General features: G+C 38.4%; 1 protein-coding gene across 2 annotated transcripts in view; it reads left to right on the top strand.

Annotated features, from left to right (window-relative positions):
* The window catches only part of ptk2ba (protein tyrosine kinase 2 beta, a), a 45,266-nt gene that overhangs the window by 14,159 nt on the left and 5,314 nt on the right, over nt 1–25,793 (top strand). The window contains exons 19-28 of one of the 2 annotated variants that reach the window (XM_079832347.1): nt 2,889–3,004; nt 3,877–3,977; nt 4,100–4,189; nt 4,516–4,720; nt 10,086–10,182; nt 10,284–10,340; nt 14,923–15,069; nt 23,386–23,421; nt 23,532–23,556; nt 24,980–25,026. In XM_079832347.1, the coding sequence (XP_079688473.1) occupies nt 2,889–3,004; nt 3,877–3,977; nt 4,100–4,189; nt 4,516–4,720; nt 10,086–10,182; nt 10,284–10,340; nt 14,923–15,069; nt 23,386–23,421; nt 23,532–23,556; nt 24,980–25,026 (921 nt within the window). The remainder of the gene's footprint in view (nt 1–2,888; nt 3,005–3,876; nt 3,978–4,099; nt 4,190–4,515; nt 4,721–10,085; nt 10,183–10,283; nt 10,341–14,922; nt 15,070–23,385; nt 23,422–23,531; nt 23,557–24,979; nt 25,027–25,793) is intronic. The other variant, XR_013817706.1, reaches the window with a different exon arrangement.

A 25,793-nucleotide genomic window follows, 5' to 3' on the forward strand; every position in this document is an offset into this window, starting at 1 on the left:
ACTTTCTGTGGGACGTAAGTTCACAAACAGCTTGCGTGAATCACCGCCTGCGCGCGCTCTCTCTCTCCCTTTTGAAAATGCTCAAATGGCTTCACATCAGCGCATCGCATCTGCACTAAAATCGAGCTGCACAGTTGACACAGGATTTGCCACTTTTACCTTCTAAAGTTTATCATTTGCCAGTGTCTTGCCAGTGTTCAAACCGCTCAGCACTCGCGCGCACGGTCTGGAGACACACACACACACAGGCCATCTCACAAAAAGCTTGCGAGTGCAAATTGCGCTGAAATGGTCAGATACACACAAATGTATGTACTAAATTACCGTCTTGACGAGTATGCACGTAAACCCCGTCGTGACTCGCGAGTGAACATTTGTGCAACTGCATGTAACTGTATCCGTGTTCGCTCTTAATTAAAGTGACAGCTGTCGAATAAACTGGTGCTGTCTCTGAGTTTCTCTTTGTCTTGTGTTGTTTGATGAACCTTTATGACACTCACTGCTCTTGAATGACTAACTTTTGCAACCTTAAGTTTAAGGATTAATCTAATTTAATTAATTCAGGGAAGACCAATATTCATTTACATTTGATTTCTTATTAAATGTCTTTAGTATTTCTTACCTCAATACTAATGTTAGACCTATGTTAAAAACAAAAATGCACTGCATGATCAAATATTTAGGTGAGATAATTATATACATTTATTATATACATTTATTTGGGAAAGATGGCCTACAATATTCTTAAGTTATCTCATTTTCTAAAATAAACACTTGGTGGTTCTTCAAGATCTTGACTCAGTTAATTTAGAGTTAGTTTCATTTCTACAAATGGTGCAAACTCTGCAAGATTATAGATAAAAGATGGCCATTCCCCTGCCATTCTGTGATCGGCAGTGATCGGCAATCGGCAGATCATGATCTTGGTGATCGGTAATCGGTGATCGGCCCCAAAAATGCTGATCGGAGCATCTCTAGTCTAAACCGCAGTGACAGGTAGGTTAAGGGGTGGAGTAAGAGGTAGGTCATTCGGACAAAATCATACGAATTGGGGAAATATGTACGATTTAGCAAAAAACAAATACGCACAAATTGCCATGAGATTGGGTTGTTATTTCTTATATAGAAGCTTTTTGGCATAAAGGGTTCTTTAAAATTAAGTCAAGAACCCAACGTATCACGCGGAAGAAAGAGAGTATGGCTCCAGCGAACTCGAAACCTTGATAGGTGTGTCACTAAACTAAGAATAAACCAGACCAAAGTGACAGAACCCTGACACCAATAGTATTTTTAAATCAAAAATTACTCATTAAAGCAGGGGTGGGGAATGTTGATCCTGGAGAGTCTTGCAGAGTTTAGCTCCAACCCTGAAAAAAACACTCATTTGCCTGTGACTTTAGTAATCCTGAAAGTTTTTGATCATTTTCACAAAAATATAATGGCCCATAGAATATTTTGATGTATGAATATCTGAGCATGCAATACATCAAAAGAAAGAGCAGACCCTCTGCTTTTAAACAACAACCAAAACGTTTTATTCTAGCAACATTTTGAACAAAAAGCTGAGAAAATCACGTTTTTGTCAAAGACTACATCCAGATTGGATTCAGAACGATGATCAAAACACAGATGGAGTAGATCGAGTCCATCAACACCCCAAAGCTTCACAGTCCTATAGCTCGTCCTGGGTCGACATTTCATTCAGTAACATTTGGCAGTTTTGATTTATATGATGTTTAATGTTGATGATCACTTTATTTTACATATGCATCTGTTTACATACCGGTATGAACGTTTGTTTTTTTGCCACTTCTTCGCCTGTGTTTTGATCAGGAGATTCTGTACTCATTCAGAAGATGCGTAATAGGGTCCCCTAGTGTATAACAGTGAAAACATGGAAACCCGGAAAATTCTGTGTTTGGCGGGGAAAGGGATAGGGATAGTTGACCTCAGTGTTTCCCCTACAATGTATTCACAGCGGCGCAGCGCCGCCGCTGGATTTTCAGCGCCACTGCAAAATCTTCACATGATCAGTAATATCACGACATTCACTTACACACTGTAAAGGAGAGAGAGAGAGAGAGAGATTGACGATGGCCAGAGAACTAAACAAAAATGTAGTCTGCTTACACTTTCACAATATCACAGGGCTGTGATAAATGCAGGCTTGATAAGCATGAGACTTTTTGCAAAAACATAAAATAGTATCCAAATTTTTCCAGTATTTTTTTTTGTTTTTTTTAGATATTGCCCCTTTCTTACATTTGAGCCCTTGCCCCTTAGGAACTTTCTGCACATCCCTGCAGGTTATTGAAGTAAAATAGGCTATAAGCTAGTCACTTTTAAAGCTTAATTTGGATTTTAATGTTCAAAATGTCTATTTCTATCCACAAAACTTGCCAGAAGTCATGGTTTAAGGGTTTTTTTTTTTTAATTCCGGAGGTGCATGCCCCCAGACCCCCCGACGAGCGGCTAACCTCCGGCACGTAACAGCACCGCAGCTGGAAAAAATTCTAGGGGAAACACTGGACCTAAAAATTACAATTCTGTCATCATTTACTCACCCTCATGTTGTTCCAAACCTGTATACATTTCTTTGTTCTGCTCAACACAAAGGAAGATATTTGAAGAAATGTTTGTATCCAAGTAGCTCTTGGCAGCCATTGAGGGAGGGGGGGGGGGGGGGGGGGGTACTATGGTAGTCAATGGCTGCTGAGATCTACTTGGTTAGAATAGGATTTTTTTTAGAAGTATATTGACTTCTAAAGGCACTTTCTGTTATATCACTCTTACCAATGTCACAATAAGGGGTCAATCTGTCCCTGTTCATTGAGCAATATTGTTAATCAGACTTTAAAATAATCCTGTTTTTTCTGTGTTTACTTCAGCTAGGAAATTACCTGACGGAGAACCAGCAGAAACTAACCAATGTCACCCTGATCCTGTACAGCCTGCAGATCAGTAAAGCCCTGGCTTACCTAGAGGGCGTTAACATGGTACACAGGTATGCCGTTACATCTGTGTCTTAAATACATTATGCTATTATTATGAATAATTATTACCTAGTTAGTTAGTGTGCATTTGCTCTTTGTTGGTTATCGTTTTAAAAACACATTCATAAAGAACAGAAAGGCTTTTATTAAAGGTGGGGTAAGTGCTTTCTGGTAGCCGATGTTGATTTCAAATCACCAGAACAAAGCCGCCCCTATTTTGATAGCTCCGCCCCACACATACGTAACCCAGGCAACGACAATGGTGGAATCTGCTGTGCCAGCCGGCCGAGGGTATGATGTCATCAATAAGTGAAAGCAATGCGTGTTACTATGGTAATCCAGGTCGAATGTTCAGTGAAAAAGTCATACCTTACATCCCAAAAACACAAACACAGTTCTCATGAACAACTCGATTGCACAAGCACGACCAACTAACGAACATATTACAATTATGACAAGATTAGAGGGATATATCGATCACGAAAAGAGGAACCAAAGGAAACAAACATATATTAGGAGTAACGTTATATTATCTTACTTTTCGGACACACTTTGGAAGCTGACGCTGTAAAACAGAGAGTGAGGAGGTTTGTGGAAAGCGTGATTTATTTATTTTTTTAGATTTGATGAATCGAAAATTTAAAATAACTTTTTAAGTTAAAAGAACAACATTTATTTAAAAGAGAAATCTTTGTAACATTTTAAATGTCTTTAATGTCACTTTTTGATTTTGAAGTATTAAGACACAAAATTAGGTATTCTTACACCTCACACGTGCCTTCAAAGAGTGTTTTCACATCTCCTTTTGATAATCATCTATATCTCATGCATCTTTAGTGGTGCATAGATAATCGAGTTATTCAGTTCACTGTTTTTCCATCAGAGACATTGCTGTGAGAAACGTGCTGGTTGCCAAACCAGACTGTGTGAAGCTGGGAGACTTTGGCTTGTCCAGATACATAGAAGAGGAAGAGTATTACAAAGGCAAGTTCTGACTAGATGTCACAGATCTTTCCGTTTTAATCTTACTCACACCACTACAAGTAGTTTCACTCTCATTTCTTATGCTGAATGCTGTCAAATGACACTTTGTTCTCTCTCTGAAGCCTCCGTGACTCGATTACCTATCAAATGGATGGCGCCGGAGTCCATCAACTTCAGACGGTTTACCTCGGCCAGTGATGTCTGGATGTTTGGTTAGTGACTTTGAAGCTTGACTAAGTGAGATTAATGCGTTTAAAGATGCACGACGTGTTGTGTCATGTTTGCAAAGCGCAATGCAGACTTTTCAAAGCTGAATCACCGTTTTGATCATATTAGGCAATAAATCAATGTAATCATCAGGATTTTTCAAGCCATCATTATGGTGTAAATTCCCATTTCCTGTTGTCATTCTTGCTGATTTAATGCTGATTCTTGTGACGAACCAAACTTTTCACAATGTCTCAAAGTTTTGCAATGAACATCTAAAGCAATTCAGGAGTTCCTGATTCTTAGTGGCTTCCTGTGCTTCTCCTTTCAGCTGTGTGCATGTGGGAAATCATGAGTGGAGGCCAGCAGCCATTCTTCTGGCTGGAGAACAAGGATGTGATAAACCAGCTGGAGCAGGGCGTCCGTCTACCCAAACCCGAGAGGTGCCCGCCAACCCTCTACTCCCTCATGACCCGCTGCTGGGCCTACATCCCCCGTGAGAGGCCCAGCTTTGCCGAGCTAGTGTGCAAGATGAGGTACGTCACTGCTAGTCATCAAACGCCAAATAAAAAAAATACAAACTGACCAACACTTACAGTAAGTGGACATTGAGGGAAATATTTATATTACATAAAATGATATATTTAAATTATTATAAATGAATATTAAACATGTAAATAATAATACAAATTCAAAACAATTATTTAAAAAAAATATATATATTTTTTAAAATAATAATGAAAATTATGAAAATAAAAATAGACCCAGCTTCACTGACCTAGTATGTAAGCTGAGGTACATCACTGCTGGCATCAAAGACCTATAGGGTTGTCAGTTTTAACCCTTAAAGAGTCATATGTTCACATTTCAGAGCTCAAAACGGCTCTAATTCTAACCCAAATAAAACTTTACATATTTTTAAATAAAATGAATGTGATTTTTTATATATATAATTAGGGATCGACCGATACAAAAAAAACCTATATTTAACAAATAGTAAAAACAGATGAGGTAGAACAAGTATAAAAATAAAAAAAGAGTTCAGTGCTGAAAATAGAATATTTAAGCATAAATAAAAATAATTACACTATTGCACACAGTAGCAACAAGCAAGCAGCATAAAAAAATGCACACTGACTGTACTATCCTTAATTTGAAAAGTAACCAACAATTTACAACCTAGTCATTTAATGCTTGGGTGCACTTAACTTAATCTCTTGTAGAGCAACACCAGCGGTAATTCAGGAAAAAAATCTCCCAATGCTCCACGTGAAACTTCGGTCTTCCCACTATTTACCAACGTGTCAATTCTCAATTGATTTTGATTAATATGCGTGAGGGAGGGAGAGCAAGACAGTTTGAAGACAGTGAGAGTGCGTGCGCGCGGCCGGAGGAGGGGCTCTCTCTCTCTCTGCTCGTTCTTTCCGTAACATGCAACCTGTCACAAGCGCAACAGTCACTACATCACTCACCGATCAAATAAGGCTTTAGTGGGATAAGTGTGAGGGGGCACTAGATCATTGACAGGAGAGCTGCGCAATTATATATAATATAATATAATATATATATATATATATATATATATATATATATATATATATATATATATATATATATATATATATATACACAGACAGTTAAACTACGTTCAGTTAGGCAAACAACATATAATGTGCGTGCATATGCGGTGCTCTAAAGCAGCGGAACCTGCAGCTGCGAGCCGGCGTTCTTAAACAGAGACCTCGTTTGTTCCAAAATAGCCTAATATTTTAACATAGCCTATTTAGTTTCATATATGTTTTATTTAACCCTCTGTCCAACGAAGTCGTCTGTGCCTTCTGATGGATGTTTTCCTTTATGACAGCGCAGAAACAAATCACAATACTCCATAATGTCTAGCCATACTACAGATAAGTGCAAGACATAATTATAATAAACAGTAAACTGTCTACTTTTATTTGTGTACACTCACAATAACGGCAAAGGCTGTGGATTCTGGGAACAGATTATTTTGCATTCCACTCCAAACGGCGTCTTCATTTCAAAAATATATTTTGTTTATTAAACGCAAAGTTTTTCATTTCAAAAGCATTTCTAAATTCAGTTTATATTTCCAACAAACGAAATTCCAAGCCAAAATAACGAAGTGGTAAAAAAAAAACTTTTGAGTTATCACATGAAGATTCAAACTTTTCGATCGTCTCTGTATGTGGCAATGCGTCAAAGTGGATCATTCTTTATAGATGATGGTATGTTTGGACCGAAGACGAGACAGAGTTCTTTATTAAACTCATAAAAAACAATAGAATATAAAATGTCACAATTTATCATAACACCTCATATGTGCCGCTCAAGTAGTATAAGGTGCCTTCCTTGCCATCAATGCTTGGATAACACGCACGTCTCTTTCCATTAAAAATAATGGCGCGCGGTGGCTGGGATATACATAAACCTAACAACATATGTAGCATAATTTTTGGAATGACTATCACGGCTGCATCACAGCTCCGAGTCCGTGCTAACGCCAACTTGATGCTAAGTTGAGACTGAGATCAAGATGCACCGCCACCGACATTAACCAGGGACGGATGCACTTTGTTTAAGTGGTAGCCTACATCATTTGTGTCGTGGCCATGTTGTACTTATACACGGCATCGCAATGTTTGCAGTGAACTTCACACCACAGTGAAATTCATTTAATTGCTTCAAGACTCACACTACGCAACGCAATCTGCATTAGATAAAATAAAAAAAAAATGCATTAGATTAATCGATAACAAATTAACGTGATCGACGAAATTCTTAACGATCAATTATCGATCGTCGATTAATCATGCCCATCCCTAGTCAAGGACAATATGCCATTAAACAGCACCCATAGCACCGGGGATAATATCAGTATTCACCAAATTGGCGACAACAATCACTTACTATATTTACAGTCTCAAATCAGGACAATGCGACGGTTGTTGTGTTTGACGGAAAATGTATCAATGATGCGTTGAACATCCAAAGCCTTCGCTCTACTACGTGTATTGATTAGCTGCCGTTTCTGCACACACGTCAAACATCAGCGGACTGCTCTGTGACAGACTCCATACAATCAGCTTCTGAACCATTCACGACCTCTGGCTGAGATAAGTTTGTTCTCGTTTTTACTAGGAACCAGTGTTGGGCAAGCTACTCTGAAACCTGTAGCTTTACAAGCTACTTGTAAGTTAAAGTAGGCCTAGTTAAAGGGTTAGTTCACCCAAAAATGAAAATTCTGTCATTAATTACTCACCCTTATGTCGTTCGAGACCCGTAAGACCTCCGTTCATATTCGGAACACAAATGAAGATATTTTTGTTGAAAGCTGATGGCTGAGAAAGGCTTCAGAAAGGCCTCCATTGGCATTCAGTACACTTATACTCCCAAGACCGATAAAAGGCACTTAAAATGTCGTTACAAAGTCCATCTCACCACAGTGACTCTACAATAATCTTACGATGCGACGACAATAGTTTTTGTGCGCAAAAAAAATCAAAATAACACCTTTATCCAGCTTGTTATTGCCTTCCGCGTGTGCCTCCACGACGCATGCGCGAGAATATGACATAGCGCCGGGGTTTGGGAATCCATGAAATGCACACTCTAACCCCATTTTGAGCACTACGCCGAGACCTAAAGCACGATCAATGTAGAATCCAACAGCTGAGATACGCGCGTCTTCCTCTGATTGTAAACAAATCACTTCTGGGTCATCTGTCCGAACGCCGGATCTGCGTCATATTCTCGCGCATGCGTCGTGGAGGCACACACGGAAGGCAGTAACAAGTTGGAAAAAGGTGTTATTTTGATTTTTTTTGCGCACAAAAACTATTGTCGTCGCATCGTAAGATTATTGTAGAGTCACTGTGGTGAGATGGACTTTGTAACGATGTTTTGAGTGCCTTTTATCCGTCTTGGGAGTGTAAATGTACTGAATGCCAATGGAGGCCTATCTGAAGCCTTTCTCAGCATCAGCTTTACACTAAAATATCTTAATTTGTGTTCCGAATATGAACGGAGGTCTTACGGGTCTCGAACGACATGAGGGTGAGTAATTAATGACATAATTTTCATTTTTGGGTGAACTAACCCTTTAAGTTACATTCAGCTACCCTTTTGAAAAAGTAGTTAGCTAAAAGCTACAATCAAAAAGTAGCCAGCTACATTTACATTTTTAAAATGTATTTATTTTTATTTTATTTTTTTACAATGAAATTGTTACAAATAACGGAATGTTATGTTACAAATAAACAGAATTGTTAATGAATAAGGTTATAATATTTGGGGTTTCCAGCTACATAATGCAATGCAATTATGATTACAAATAGTGTAGGTGAATTCAGGGTTATTGGACACTATTTCCCAGTCATTTCAATGGTAATCATTTGATTTTGTACTTTTGATTTTGAACTATCCGAGTAATCAAATATAGCCTATATCTCAAACTGGGTGTCAAAGTGCAAAATGGGTACAAATTTAACATCAGTGCGAGAACAAAATGTATGCAGTCAGGATTAGTCTAAAGATGCAGGTTAAACTCACAGCACATGCAGTGATGGAGCGCAGCATCTGATCAGAACCGCTCTGAACTGCTTGCGCGAACAGTGTGCTTTGCTTAACTATTTTCGTTTACAATATTTTTGTTTAAAAGTGGACATTTAAAGCTTTCTATACACATATTTCTCATGTCTGTGAAGCAAGTAGCCTGCTGAGTTTTGGTTCATTTATTTGATGCGCTCCAGTTCATGTGCAATGACAGTGATCGCTCCCGCGCCTCCATGTCACGATTATTGTCTGCTATAGTCTATTTGCTTCTTATTTATTAAATCCAGGCAATTAAAACATTGATTGAAATTAAGATACAATTTATACAAAACGAAATTCACTTTAAAGAAAGGCTTTCTACAAAACAAGACACTTTTGCACCTTTCATAATCAATAGGCTATAGCCTAGATGAAATTTAAAAATAACATTATAATAGGCTATTTAAACATAAATATGAAACAAAATGCATTGTTTAATGGCTACAACAAGTATAGTAGGTTACAGCTTACAGTACAGATAAATGTCATCTCTGAGCGGGATTTGAGTGAACATTGTTTTACCGGTGAGAGTTCATGAATGGAGCCCCTTCATATAGCGTGCATTCATAGAGCGTCCGTCACACCGCTCCGCTTCACCACAGGCTCGTTCACATCAGAACCATGTAGCTTTTAGTCACACTACACCACTACTTGCTGGATAAAGTGCTACTGAAAAATGTAGTTAAGCGCGTCACTACTGCTAGGAACTAAATTTGAATCACGAGATCGCTTGTTTAGCAGAAGGAACCGCTCCATTTTTTTCAAAAATGAAATGCTACATTATTAAATCACCTGACACATCACGTCACATATGTTAGTTTTTGTTTTTTTTCTTCATTTGTTGTTTTAAATTATGTAATTATGTATGAATTAGAATTCAGCCTGTATATAATTGCCAGTCATTTGAGTTTTTGGCAAAACCTTTGCTTGTTGTCTTTTACTGCATATGATAATTCATACTCATCATCTTGTAATGAATGTCATTTCAGTTCAACTTTCTGAGTTATAACATTTCAAATGCACCTGCAAACTATTTTTTTTAATCTATTTTTTTATTTAATTTTTTAAAAGTTAAAATGTAAAAAATATATTAAAATGAAAATAAAATAAACTATAAGTTAATCAGGATTAAAATTTAATATTAAAATATTAAATAATGAATTATAATATTAAAAAATGAAAATAACTAAAAATTACAAATTAAAACAAATTAAAATAAAATGTAAATAATAAGTGTAAAAATTATACAAACTATAACATCCACCGTTTTCTGTTTGCTTCCCACAGTGATGTTCATAAAATGGAGAAGGAAATGGAGGTGGATGACATGAGAGCCAGAACCCGCTCCATAAACATAAATCCGTTTGCTGACGCTCCACCGAAGGTGTTTGTCTTTTCACTCTCTATTTCTCTCATACTGTTTTTCTCATACTATTCTCATACTCACTCTTTTTCTTTTCATATCTATTCTTGTTTTATGAAAAGCCATCAAGAATGAAATCATCAGGATTCAACACTCTCAATCCACATCTACATTGGCAGGTGATCTTTCCTCCTATAATATCTGTAGTTGCTTTAACTGGACAAAATGCAGCCCATTTGTAGTCATAAGTAGATATGCATTGTAATGTTTAAAATGCAGGTCCATAGGAAACGTATCTCTTTAATATCTCATTTCTTTCTCATAGACGTCAATAAATGAAATGGAGAGACTTTTGCTGAGAAAAGACTCAGAAGAGATCTCCGCAAAATCTCATATTCTGAGATCTTAATATGAACTCAAACTTTTCTCATCAAAGCTGCTATCTACGTTAATTTTATAGCTTTTTTTTGTATCTATTTCAAATAAATTTTAAGACAAACATCTGAGACAATGTTGATACTGAAATTAAACTTAACTTCCATTACGTCTCCGGAGCAATAAAAGACAAACTCCTAAGCAATATACCTGTATTTTGTTCTGTGGATGATGCATTTAAAATAGACTGTAGACTAACTATAAACAGCTTCATGTTGGTCACATCTATCTAGGTCGTCACACCATTTCCAGTACGTGTGGTTTTGGCCCGCTTTTCTGCATTTGTGCTCAAAACCGCCATGTTATGCATGCCATTGTGTGAAATGTGTTTTAGCGTGTGGTTTAGTTTTGCTTCTCTGTGTGTTCTTGCTCTTGTGGCATACTTTCCAGCTGCCCGAGTCTCTGCGCATTAGCACAACTGTCCGCGCTCATGTCCGGCTGCACACTAACCCTGTCGCTGTCCCCTCACCGTGGCAGTATGGGGGTAAGAGCGCCACCTGCCTTCAATAGTGCAAACATACTGCTCCTGTGTGTCCTATATCATTTCAATGCAAAAAAAGCATTTTGTCTTGTTTTCCAGTACAAATACAACATTTCTTAAAGGGTTAGTTCACCCAAAAATGAAAATTCTGTCATTAATTACTCACCCTTATGTCATTCGACACCCGTAAGACCTCCGTTCATATTCGGAACACAAATGAAGATATTTTTGTTGAAAGCTGATGGCTGAGAAAGGCTTCAGATAGGCCTCCATTGGCATTCAGTACATTTTCACTCCCAAGACCGATAAAAGGCACTTAAAACGTTGTTACTAAGTCCATCTCACCACAGTGACTCTACAATAATCTTACGATGCGACGACAATAGTTTTTGTGCGCAAAAAAAATCAAAATAACACCTTTATCCAGCTTGTTATTGCCTTCCGCGTGTGCCTCCACGACGCATGCGCGAGAATATGACGTAGCGCCGGGGTTCGGGAATCCATGAAATGCGCACTTTAGTCCCATTTTGAGAACTACGCCAAGACCTAAAGCACGATCAATGTAGAATCCAACAGCTGAGATACGCGCGTCTTCCTCTGATTGTAAACAAATCGCTTCTGGGTCATCTGTCCGAACGCCGGATCTGCGTCATATTCTCGCGCATGCGTCGTGGAGGCACACACGGAAGGCAATTACAAGTTGGATAAAGGTGTTATTTTGATTGTTTTTTGCGCACAAAAACTATTGTCGTCGCATCGTAAGATTATTGTAGAGTCACTGTGGTGAGATGGACTTTGTAACGACGTTTTAAGTGCCTTTTATCGGTCTTGGGAGTGAAAATGTACTGAATGTCAATGGAGGCCTATCTGAAGCCTTTCTCAGCCATCAGCTTTCAACAAAAATATCTTCATTTGTGTTCCGAATATGAACGGAGGTCTTACGTGTGTCGAACGACATAAGGGTGAGTAATTAATGACATAATTTTCATTTTTGGGTGAACCCTTTAAATTAATATTGCATCTTGTTTTCTAAAAATATATCAAAATTCCCAGATAACAAGAATATTTTCTAAGAAGGTTTTTCTAACGTTCCCATTAAATCATGAAAACGTTACTTCTGAATATTCTTTGAATGTTCAAAATGTCAGTATTTAAAGGGGTCATTAACTGCGTTGTCTTTGAATGTTTCCTGGGGTGCACTTATAATGATAGTATGATTCTTACATGAAAAATGTTCATAAAAATTCAGAAATAAAAGGCATTTTTCCTACCCTGATTTTAGCCCTCTGATTTGAACGCTCTGTTTGAAGGGGCATGTCTGCTGTGAGACTTCAGTGTAAATGCCCACTGCTGTGATTGGCTAATATCTTTGCATATGAAATGCACTATATTGCCAAAAGTTTTGGGACGCCTGCCTTTACATGCACATGAACTTTAATGACACCCCATTCTTAATCCGTAGGGTTTAATATGGAGTTGACCACCCTTTGCAGCTATAATTCAAATTTATTTTGTATATAACAGCATCAACTCTTCTGGGAAGGCATTACACAAGCTTTAGGAGTGTGTTTATGGGAATTTTTGACCATTCTTCTAGAAGCACATTTGTGAGGTCAGGCACTGATATTGGACGAGAAGGCCTGGCTCGCAGTCTCCGCTCTAATTCATCCCAAAGGTTTTCTATCTTTGCATTACACTTGGTGATGTAAGGCTTGGATGCACCTGCTCAGCCATGGAAACCCATTCCATGAAGCTCTCTACGCACTGTTCTTGAGCTAATCTGAAGGCCACACAAAGTTTGGAGCCGTGTAGCTATTGACTTCTGCGCACTATGCGCCACAGCATGCTCTGACCCCGCTCTGTGATTAAAATTTTTTTAATGTGGCCTACCACTTCGTGGCTGAGGTGCTGTTGTTCCCAATTGCTTCTACTTTGTTATTATACCACTAACAGTTGACCGTGGAATATTTAGATATTTCATAGTGAGGAAATTTCACGAATGGACTTATTGCACAGGTGGCAACCTATCACGGTACCACACTTGAACTCACTGAGCTGATTTTATACATCTGTGGCCATGGAAGTGATTGGGACACCACATTCAATGATTTGGAGGGGTGTCCCAATACATTTGACAATATAGTGTAGCTAAGTATTACATGTGGAACTCCTTCGAAAAGTTTTAGCACGTTTTTACTATTACAGCTCTCAAGGTTAATTAATCGTGAAAAGTGTTAATTTTAGCATTATATTTAGATGTACATTCATTTACTGTACATTCATTAATCATTACATATCAGAATCACTGGTCACCGATTAGGCATTATAATTAACACGGTTACTTACATGTTGTGGCATTACTGTCGAGTCCATATTGTAAAAGTGTGCTTGCAAAACCTGTGCTGAAATTGCAACTAATTTACCGAAGAATCCACAGTAAAATGTACCAAATACAAATAAATAATGCTCAACCGAGACATTCACATTGTTGAAAATAAATAACACATTCGTAGCTTAAGGATCCCCAGTGGGCGAGCCAAAGTTGCATTGATGAAGTAGGCACAGTTTAGTTTACATCACAGCCTGGCAAAAACACCCATGGCAGCTTGTGCCATAGACTAAAAAAAAAACTTTCGCAATGATTCAGTTTCAGCCACTTCCGTTGCAACCTATTCATGGATGTGACAGGAAATAAAGTATGAATGTTACAGCAACAGAAGACACAGAAGAACTATGATTTGCTACATGCTAATGCTAGTCGAAAGCAGGTGGTATTTATAACTCTGAGGGAGGGACATTCTTATTCAGCATTTGATTGAACTACATTTGCATTTATATTTATGCATTTGGCACATATCACATTGCATTCAAGGTATATACATTTCTATCAGTTTTTGCAATGCATAACTTTGCCGTTGCTTGCGCCATGAACTGTTTGAGCTACAGGAATGCTTATTGACAAATTGGTATAGTCCAAGAGAGTGCTATTTTAGATTTTGTTTATATACTGTAACGTAGACTGACTCGGTTGGCTGTGTGAATCCATATGTGGTGCTTTATTAAACAAAGTAGTGAAAACAAAAGGATGCTCAGTGGTCAACAGACAATAATAGGGTCAATAACAGCAGTAGCAGGCCTGATAGTTAACAAGTTCAAATCCGGAATCCTAAAGTCGTGGTCAAAAACAGGCAGAGAATCATACACGTGGCATGGACAAACAGAGAGTAGAAACGCTCGGTAGAGACAGGGTAAACTGGCAATACTTCGCAACATGATGAACAAACAGCATGGCTTATAACAGGTATGAACAGGAAGTGATGCAAGAGGAAAGGGCAGTATTCAATATTCAGGAGATGGCTCCCTCTGGCGGTTGGAGGAATGGATGGCAGATGTTACATATACTAGTATAGTGTTTATTAATATTTATAATTATCTTTTAGTTTTCATTTAAGTTTTATACATTTTATGTGCTTTTGTCATTTTTTTTATTTAGGTTTATAGATTTATATTTATTTCAGTTTTAGTCATTTTAGTACTTATTTCAGTTAGTTGCCAAGGCATAATTTCTAGGTTTTTCATTGTCTCATATTAATATTATTTTATTTCAGCTTTATTTTAATTACTGAATTTTTGTTGTTGTTGTAATATTAATAATTAAAAAAATAATAATTTAGAACACTGGTGCAAGAAGACATTTTTGGCACATTTTCCTTTTTAAAGACTGCATAATTTCAATATTTTAAGTACTTTTAGCTTATTGATGGACGATAACAGACATTGAGTGAAAGCGGCAAAACTACTCCTCCGCAGCTCATGTGAGTGAATGTTTCTGTGTGTTTGTGAAGGATCATGGATTTATGGAGCCCAGCAGTAAGGAAGATGCCCAGCGGCTGTGGGAACTGGACAAACAGCGTGTGCAGGATACTTTACGGAGGCAGAAACAGGAAATGCTTGAGGACAACAAGTGGCTGGAGAAAGAAGAGAAGCTTCTGGTAAGTCATTAGTAATGTCTCTCGTCAGAGCCATCCCAGCTAACGGAGAACATTCTCAGAACTTTGGCTAATGTTCTGGCAAGGTTCTCTTAAAGTTATGAACAAACATTCTTCCAGTAACGTTAATAGAAAGCCATCTGAGGCCTATTTTTCTGAATAAGATTTTTTTTATTTTTCTTAAAGGTCCCATGGCATGGATTTTTAAAATTATTTTATAATGTTTCCTGAGGTGTACTTATATTTTTAGTATGATTTTTACATCACAAAATGTCATAATTTAGAAATAAAATGCATTTTTTATATCCTGATATTAGCCCTCTGGCTTGAATGCTCTGTTTCAAGGGGCGTGTCTGCTGTGAGACTGCAGTGAAAACGCCCACTGTTGTGATTGGCTGACATCTTTGCATTTGAAATGAGTATTAGATTATGTGGCGGAGGGGGCGTGGTTTAGCGAGGTTTGCAAGCACTGCCAGTGAGAGACAGACTGGGCACTCATGGACCAGAGAGAGGGAGAGCTGGAGAAAGATTGCTGAGAAAGTTATATTGTGAGCACGAGTTTATTTTGTTTGTATCTGAGAGTTCTGAATAAACACGAGTCGCGCCGACCCTGACTTATTCTACAAACTTTGTAACATGTGGAACCCCTCTCGAATACTTTTACAAATTACACGCAGCTCAGGAAAAAGAAAGCAACAGAAAAGCACATAGGGACAGAGCGTATTTAGGCCATGCCCACACCAGGGGAAACAATCCAACGCTCTCCATTGATTTTGAATTGCGTGAAGCGGCCTCCTTGTCATTTCGGACTTATAAGAAAAAACAGAACAATGTCTAAAAGCTGATATGTGACAAACGTGCGTTTAAGGAGACAAAAGTGGAGACGGGCAATAAGACGTGAAGCCTCAGCAGGAAGAATAGGGTACATTTTTGGATCCTGACACTCAGTATGCATATGTGTGCAGTAAACATTTTGTCACTGTTTAGTCAAATATACAAATGTCAGTTTTTATATATTATATTTCCTGTCACTGATTACGTTCCCCTCCAGTGGGCGTAGTTCTCAGTGTAATATAAATCTTTTTTTTGTTATGTTGGTTTACAAATTTGTACCTTTTTTTTATATTTTTACTCTTTTAGTTTTACATTTTGTCTAGGGTTTGTTTACATTTATACTTTTTTATAGTAGGCCTACACTACTGAATGCCAAAGTTGCAAGTTAAATTAAATGTTTGTAAGTAAAATTGTTGAAAATTATTGATAAATTAGTTGATAGATTAATCGATAAATTAGTTGATTGATTAATCGATATAAAAATAGTCGTTAGTGGAAGCCCTACTGTGCTGACATTGTGACTAAAATAAACTGAATCCATTTTCTCCAAATTCTCTGGGTGGGCAAAGCAGAGGAATTTTGGGTGAAATATTCCAGATCGGCTCGTCTGAGCTTTCATCTTCTCAAAGGCAGAGCAGGACACCCAGAACCCAGAAATTTCTAGCCACTTGGGGACCATATACAGGCTAGGGTAACTAATATTAATGTTAAATATTAAATTTCATGCCATGGGACCTTTAACAAACTCTGAGTTTCAGAGTAGGTTTAGAGGTGACAAATCCAGATAAATCTAACCTGGTTTAATCCAACCAGGTTTAGCGGTCTCACAAAGCTCGGTATAAACATTCTCTGTCAACTCAGGTTTGATCCAGAGTTTGCAATTAACTCTGAAGTGTGTGCACCTTAAAGTGTGACGTGCAGCGAATAGCCAATCACACCGAACATGGAGAGGTGTCAATTTGATCTTGCGAGAGAGACGCGCAATTCACTTCTCTTCTGAAGATTAATTGATTATTATGAAAAAATATCAGGAAATTAAATGCATTTACAAGGCAGGAATAAACACTGCTGCTGCAGCGAAAGTTTGAGAAGGCCGCTGAAAGAAAATGTCTGACTATATCAATGCATGATGTGAATCAAAGAAATATACTTAATAGTTGTAGGTTCTCAGAGAGCTCAAATGAATAGTCAAGTCAAGTCAACTTTATTTATATAGCGCTTTTAACAATGTAGATTGTTTCAAAGCAGCTTTACAGTGTTAAACAGGAAAATAATGCAGCATAATTTTATTCAGCTGTATAGCCATTCTGGGAAAATTTAAAGTATCATACAGTGACAGTGTGGGCTTTAGATCAATAATTTGATCAGTAATTTAGTTTAAATGGTTAATTTAGTTTATTATTTAGATGTATTTCGATGTTTAGTTGAAAAATTTTACACACTTAAAAGCATAAAAAGCATTTTGTATATATATATATATGAATGCATGTATTATATTTATTTTAATTTAAAAGCAAAGTTTTGTCAATTAATTTAATAATTATATGAATATATTATATTCATTAAAAGTCATCATTCATATATTATATAAATTTAGTGTTTAATATATCTATTGAATTTTAAATGTTATACTTACAAAACCAAAACAATACAATACAAAAAATAATAATAAATAAATAAATTAGGAACCCTCCCACAAAAACACAATCCCCTGTGCCCGCTGTCAATCACATACCCACAAAAATACAAATGAACAAAAAGAACAGTCCCACAGTGATAATCAGCCAGAATATACTATACAAAACTAAGTTACTCTTGTACCTTTGTAGATGGTTGATCAAAAAAATGTAAGAAAGGCCTCCAAACCTGATCAAATTTCTTTTCTGAACCCCTCAAGACAAATCTAATCCTCTCCAGTTTTATATGGAACAACACATCTTTGATCCAATGTGGCACCGTGGGTGGGGCAGCATCCTTCCATTTCAGCAGGATCAAGCGTCGAGCCAACAGAGTTGAAAAAACAATGAGCCTCTGACCCCCAGCAGGCAATGCTAAACCCTCAGTATTGACCCCGAAAATAAATAATAATGGATTCAGTGTTATTTTGACTCCAAGTACACAAGTCAGTGCTTCACAGATACCTCCCCAAAATTGTTGTAGTTTAGGACAGAACCAGAACATGTGTATTAGAGTGGCCTCTGCTGTTTTACACCGATTACAGGTAGGGTCAAGTTGAGGATAAATCTTAGCTAATTTCGATTTATGAAGATGTACCCGATGAACCACTTTAAACTGAATAAGAAAATGTTTCGCACATATTGAGGATGAATGAATCTTCCTCAAAGCGTCATTCCAATCTGATTCACTGATGCTAATTTGTAGATCCTGCTCCCAGGACTTCTTAATAGACATAGAAGGGGAGTCTAAACGTGAAATCAAACCGAGAATTGTGGAAATAGCCTTTTTTTTTGGTGGGGTTAAAGATCATCACATCATCCATCACGCTATTGGGAGGTTTGTCAGGGAACCCCGGGATGGAACCTGAAATAAAGTGCCGGACCTGTAAATATCTAAAAAAAATTAGAAGCTGATAGATTGTATTTATTAGACAACTGTTGAAAGGTTGCAAATTTGTTGTCCATAAATAAATCATTAAAGGGGTGGTAAAACACATTCTTTTGAAGGCTTGACTGTGTTTGTGGGGTGCACTGTAACATGTGTTCATGCTTCGTTTAAAAAAAAATTGCCTTATTTTTCATATATTTGACCTTTATTCTACACTGCTCTGTCCCTCCTTGTAAAACGGTCTGATGCTCTCCGGGTTGTATGAAGCCAGTCCCTCAAAAATACGCAGTGGGCTCTGATTTGTTAGCTGGCCTAGTGTGTTCTGATTCGCTAACCGCAGTGCACGGTTGTCGGAAACATCACGCCCCTTACCGGAGGCTGTGCTTTGGTCGGCGTCAATAAAACCATATGAGAACATTTGAGTGAAGATGATCGAGCAGAACCTGTTCAGTCCTCAAGTGTAAAGACTGCGGATCTATAATGATCGCTACTGAATGGCACTGTTACTTTTGTATTTTTAGAACGATTATAGCCAAATATCTGTCGCAAGAACTAACCCAAAACGAACACTAAGCACTGGCTTTACTAGTAAGTTAGCCAAATCACACACAGAACCATGTTTAGCATGCCTGAAGATAAACAATACATAAAAGCTCTAATCAAAGAATCATTTACACTAATGCCAAGTTCGCTGTTGAGATTTTAACGTTAGTGTTTGTAACGTTAGGTGTTCGTCGGATAACGTTAAGTATGAATGAGCATTAACAGACTGGTTTGCAGAACAGCGCTGTCATCTGTTTACTTCCTTGCTACAACCTATTACAGGAAAACACATCGATGAAATATAAATCAGACTTACAGGTTGTGGCCCGTAAACAGCTTCTGTTTGTAAATCCAGCTTTCAGGACAAGCCGTTGTGCATATCCTGTATTGAACTCGCGAAGTTTGTGGAAGTTTGTGTTGTCCTCCGTGAAATGTGCAGCGCGCGCGTCGTGCATCCACACACCGGCAGTGTTTTTTTCACGCAGCTGACGTTGTGCAAATCTGGCATTGAACTCGCGAAGTTTGTGGAAGTTTGTGTTGTCCTCCGTGAAATGTGCAGCGCGCGCGTCGTGCATCCACGCACCGGCAGTGTTTTTTTCACGCAGCTGACGTTGTGCAAATCCGGCATTGAAATCGCGAAGACGGTGGATGTTTTCCTCTGTTAGATGTGCTGCAGAGAGCCCTGCGCGCCTGATTCCCCGCTGACTCAAACACACGTGCATATAACATGCTGTGTGTTAAACGCTCTGCAACGCACCCCCGTCCCAAGGAAGGCTGAACAGAGCAAGTACCCCAGACCTGCAATCCGGATGGAAATAACAGCGTTTCCTCGGCATCGCGGCAACAACACTCCAGCCTAACTAACTTATACCACAACAGCGCTGCGATACAAAATGGCCTCACCCTCCCTTATTTAATATTCTCGGAGGAGGGGTTTATGTAAATATTGAGCCTGTTGATGTCACCAACCCTGGAGGAATGTGTGTAGTCGCCTACTGGCCGTTTGCTGTAGTTCTTAGAAACTGATTTCTTTAAAAGCAAATATCTCCCTTTGCTTTAAACTTTGAACGTTGTAACTTTGCAGATGTTGTTTATGCTCAAGCAGCAACATTACACGCTAGCTAAAGTTATAATAGTGAAATTGTGGTTTACCACCCCTTTAAAAAAAATTCAGTCCCTGCCCCTGCCACCCATGAAAAGCGGCATCCAGCATTGATGGTGAGAAAAAGTTATTAGATGCTATTGGAGTTAACAAACTCATCCTTAAAAGACCAAAGTGTTTTCGAAACTGAACACATATTTTAATAGAATTTTGAACAATAGGGTTGCTAACTGTCAGGTTTTTAAGGCCTGTACACACCGGGACGAATATCGCGCGCGCTTATCGCCAGCGTTTTTCGTGCCGTTTTTCGGCGCGTCTTGAGTGTTCACACCCAAGCGATTTTCACTGGCGCTGCGCCGAGTGAACGTGCACATTCAGTCGATGCGCTCCCGGTACACAAGATGGTGCTGCGGCACTTTAAGCCTCTGACACTCACTTGTCACACAGAAGGAGAAGAGAGACAGTATTTACGTGCTTGCCAAAACCATAGACATATTATGTAGATGGACAAAACCATTCACACACTTTTTGCTAACTGGCAAGCAGCATTAGCAGTTCATCTTCTTCTTTGTCTACTTACTACTTCTTCGTCGTATCAATGTGTGCTCGGCAAGACCGTTTTGTGCTCGAGCGCCCCCAAGTCGTGTTTTACTGTCACTTCAGCAGCTCCAGGCACGTGAACAAAAGCGCCGATCTCATTGGTCGGACAGTTTTTTACGCGCCGCGTCAAAATAAAAAAACGAACCCGAGGCGTTTTTTTTAAAATGACGCTTTTACGCCTGCCGTTTTGCGCGTCGGTGTGAACACTCACATTGGCGCCCATTGTTTAGTGCCGAGGTGTTAAACGTCGGCGATAAATGCGTGCGAAAATCGTCCCGGTGTGAACAGGCCTTTAGATAGCGGAATTGATGCACCAATTACAGCCGGCAGCGACAAGGAGTCAGAAGAGAGCCTCTCCATCCCCACCCATGCAGGCTCCCTGTTGTCCGAGTAATGCACCCAAAAAGACAGACAACATCGATTGGCAGCCCAGTAATAATAGCGAACATTTGGAAGAGCCAGACCACCGTCTTGTTTCAATTTCTGCAAATGTTCTTTACGCAAACGTGGTTAACATTCACAACGATGCACAAAAACCCTCCCAAAAAACCCCTGAACCCCCAGGTGACACCAGCTGCCAGAACAAACAGCACACCTACCCTATCCAATTGCTGAACTTCCATAAACTAATTCTAACTAAAATCCACAGAACCCTATAATAAAGAAATTAAAATAAAAGGAGATGAAACCTACCACACCAAGAAACATTAGCATAGTGGTTGGCATAGGAAATGATACACAACTGTTAAAACTTCTTACAGTTAAAATTGTCCCATACTTCACCCGCTGCAAAACAACCTGTTCAGTCCGTCTTGAAGTACTTCACAAACTTTTCAGCCTCAGCCACAGAGCCGAACATGGAGCAAGTACCATCTGTTTTGGTGATGCGGAGTCAGGACCAGAATGTTTACAGAAAATTAGGAAATAACATTTTCAACGTTTAAACGACTTTCCTTTCCCTTGCATGTAGAGTGGGGCAAAAAGTATTTAGTCAGCCACCAATTGTGCAAGTTCTCCCACTTAAAAAGATGAGAGAGGCCTGTAATTTTCATCATAGGTACACTTCAACTATGAGAGACAGAATGAGAAAAGAAATCCAGGAAATCACTTTGTCTGATTTTTAAAGAATTTATTTGCAAATTATGGAATTTCACCATGAAATTATGCATTTCATGGTGAATAAGTATTTGGTCAATAACAAAAGTTAATCTCAATACTTTGTTATATACCCTTTGTTGGCAATGACAGAGGTCAAAAGTTTTCTGTATGTCTCCACAAGGTTTTTACACACTGTTGCTGGTAGTTTGGCCCATTCCTCCATGCAGATCTCCTCTAGAGCAGTGATTTTTTGGAGCTGTCGCTGGGCAACACGGATTTTCAACTCCCTCCAAAGATTTCTATGGGGTTGAGATCTGGAGACTGGCCACTCCAGGACCTTGAAATGCTTCTTACTAAGCCACTCCTTCATTGTATTTGGGATCATTGTCATGCTGAAAGACCCAGCCACGTTTAATCCTCAATTAAAATTCAATCAGCCCTTACTGATGGAAGGTTTTTACTCAAAATCTCACAATACATGGCCCCATTCATTCTTTCCTTTACACAGATCAGTCGTCCTGGTCCCTTTGCAGAAAAACTAAAGCATGATGTTTCCACCCCCATGCTTCACAGTAGGTATGGTGTTCTTTGGATGCAACTCAGCATTCTTTCTCCTCCAAACACGACAAGTTGAGTTTTTACCAAAAAGTTCTATTTTGGTTTCATCTGACCATATGACATTCTCCCAATCCTCTTCTGGATCATCCAAATGCTTTCTAGCAAACTTCAGACGGGCCCGGACATGTATTGGCTTAAGCAGGGGGACACGTCTGGCACTGCAGGATTTGAGTCCCTGGTGGCGTAGTGTGTTACTGATGGTAGCCTTTGTTACTTTGGTCCCAGCTCTCTGCAGGTCATTCAGTAGGTCCCCCCGTGTGGTTCTGGGATTTTTGCTCACCGTTCTTGTGGTCATTTTGACCCCACGGGGTGAGATCTTGCGTGGAGCCCCAGATCGAGGGAGATTATCAATGGTCTTGTATGTCTTCCATTTTCTAATAATTGCTCCCACAGTTGATTTCTTCACATCAAGCTGCTTACCTATTGCAGATTAAGTCTTCCCTGCCTGGTGCAGGTCTACAATTTTGTTTCTGGTGTCCTTTGACAGCTCTTTGGTCTTGGCCATAGTGGAGTTTGGAGTCTGACTGTTTGAGGTTGTGGACAGGTGTCTTTTTATACTGATAACGAGTTCAAAAAGGTACCATTAATACAGGTAACGAGTGGAGGACAGAGGAGCCTCTTAAAGAAGTTGTTACAGGTCTGTGAGAGCCAGAAATCTTGTGACCAAATACTTATTTTCCACCATAATTTGCAAATAAATTCTTTAAAAATCAGACAATGTGCTTTTCTGGATTTTTTCTAATTCTGTCTCTCATAGTTGAAGTATACATATGATGAAAATTACAGGCCTCTCTCATCTTTTTAAGTGGGAGAACAAAATTGGTGGCTGACTAAATACTTTTTTGCCCCACTGTATTTACGTCCTATATTTTGTCTTATTTCACTTGAAATACGCACATTATGAAACTTTGTCAGGTTGAACAGCATTTCATTTTCATGTTTCTCCATTTCTCTTTCAGGATCCATTTGCCAATGACGACACAAAGGCTAAAGTGGTAATATACTAAATATACTAAAAATATAGTTTCTTGTATACTGTCTTTGTCACATCATTACCGTTGTCTTCCACTGTTCTACACTGCTAACATATTCTTCTCTATTTTAGATGTCAGAAGACGAGACGAGCCAAGGTCAGTTCATTTTAACACACGATTTCATAGATTGTACTTAATCAGGAATTGAAGGAATATTTCACCCAAAATTCAGTTATCATTAAAAACCTGGATGCTATTATTTTGTGCTCTGTACATAAGTCATCTGAAGTAATATGATAGCCTTGAGTGATGAATAGTTGCTTTTCAGTTTCAAAAATGCTGCGTTGATCAGTGTTAGCATTTTAGTAAGATGTATATACTATTATAGCTTTTTTTATATTTTTATTTTAATCCTTCGTTGTAGTGATTTATATATATATATATATATATATATATATATATATATATATATATATATATATATATATATATATATATATATATATATATAATTTAGCTTGAATTTATTTTTCAGTTTTAGTAATTTTACTACTTCAAATTAAAGTTTAGGCTATGTTGACACTGTCAGTTTTTGGAATTGACAACTGCATTTGTTGTATCAAAATGTCCGTTCAAATCAAGCGTAGCGTCAGTTCTGGCAGGCCTGTCTACCTATAGGGATACGACATCTATCACAGCATACATATATAAGCTCCTTCAGTTTTATCAGCAGCTATCGTGTTCTCCAGAGCTCATTTACCTTACCCTCCATCCCCAGCTCCTACTCTCGTCCAGTCAGGATTTGGTATTCTGATTCCCCTTGATCTGTATAAACGTGCAACAAGAGTCAGTCACGTTAGCTCTTACCAGTAACAATAGCTACAGCGACCAAAGTAATATCAAAGATGGCGGCGTCCAAAAACTGGAAAATCATTTCACTTTTTAATACATCAAGAGTCCAGTCGAGCTGCGAGTTCATCTGTCAAATATTTACCCTCTGGTGCTGTTCGGTCTTTTTTGACCTAAATATTTTAGTTTTTTCCCTCAAATGTTTTACTTAATTGGAATGGTACGAAACTTGGTAAAGGTTTTGGCACTTGCTTTGTAAACACACACGCAAAAAAATCATGGACATAATTCGAAAAGAGTTAAACGGTCCTCAAAAAAATACACACACTTGCATTGTTCACAATCAGAAATGACCGCATTGGAAATGAAAAGGAGATGAATTTCATCTAGTGGAAATGGTTGTTACTACACCCAAACAAAATCTTACTGAAGGCAAACATTTTTATATAAACCTCAAATTTGGAACACAAAAACAACTTTTTTGTTTAAATTTAATTTTCAGGTCTATGCTCAAAGGTCTATCAAACCTTTTAGTTTTAGTTAACAATGACAATGACACTCTTGTTGATGCACCACTGGTTTGACATGATTCAATATTCCTGATCTATTCCTTTAATATTTATTATTTCAGTAGCCAATACTGTCACAATCTTAATGATGACTTATAGGATCCATAGTAAAGCTTCTTATATGTTGTCACACTTTGTTTTTTGCTGTGTTTCGCTCTCAGCTCATTTCCAGGGTCCCCCAGAGAAGCCCCCACGGGTGTCCGCTCAGGTAATTGCTCTTTTAATGTGGTTAGGGACGGGGTTGAAGGACAGCAGAGACTTCTAATCTCTTTTTGAAGCCGTCGAGTAAAGGTGTCAGCCGTCCTTTGGAAGTTTCCAGACGAGCAGATGGCAGCAATCAAAGCGGCGGGTTTTACTCGGAGCTCTGTGACTAAAACCTGATGAGCTTTGGGCCTTTTGAGCTCACCTTGATAATGGGTCAGTAGAAAGAGGATGAGGGAAGATTCCCTTACCAAATATCCTTAGACTTCAGTCTTGGTGAAGTTGAAATGAAACTATGCAGTAGCTTTGGTCAGCACCACCAATTGAGAGGAAAGGAACAAATAAAATGGAGAGACTGGTAATTTTTTTAAGAAGTGAAAATACATGGTTCAGGGTTATTATAGGAACCAAAAGCATTTTTGCTTATTAAAAAAAAAAAATATATATATATATATATATATATATATATATATATATATATATATATATATATATATATACAGTATATATATATATATATATATATATATATATATATATATATATATACACACACCAATCAGGCATAACATTATGACCTAATTTTGTGTTGGTCCCCCTTTTGCTACCAAAACAGCCCTGACCCGTCCAGGCATGGACTCCACTAGACCCCTGAAGGTGTGCTGTGGTATCTGGTACTAAGATATTAGCAGCAGATCCTTTAAGTCCTGTAAGTTGCGAGGTGGGGCCTCCATGGATCGGACTTGTTTGTTCAGCACATCCCACAGATGCTTG

The sequence above is a fragment of the Gobio gobio genome, assembly GCF_949357685.1.
Source record: "Gobio gobio genome assembly, chromosome: 13".
NCBI lineage: Eukaryota > Metazoa > Chordata > Actinopteri > Cypriniformes > Gobionidae > Gobio > Gobio gobio.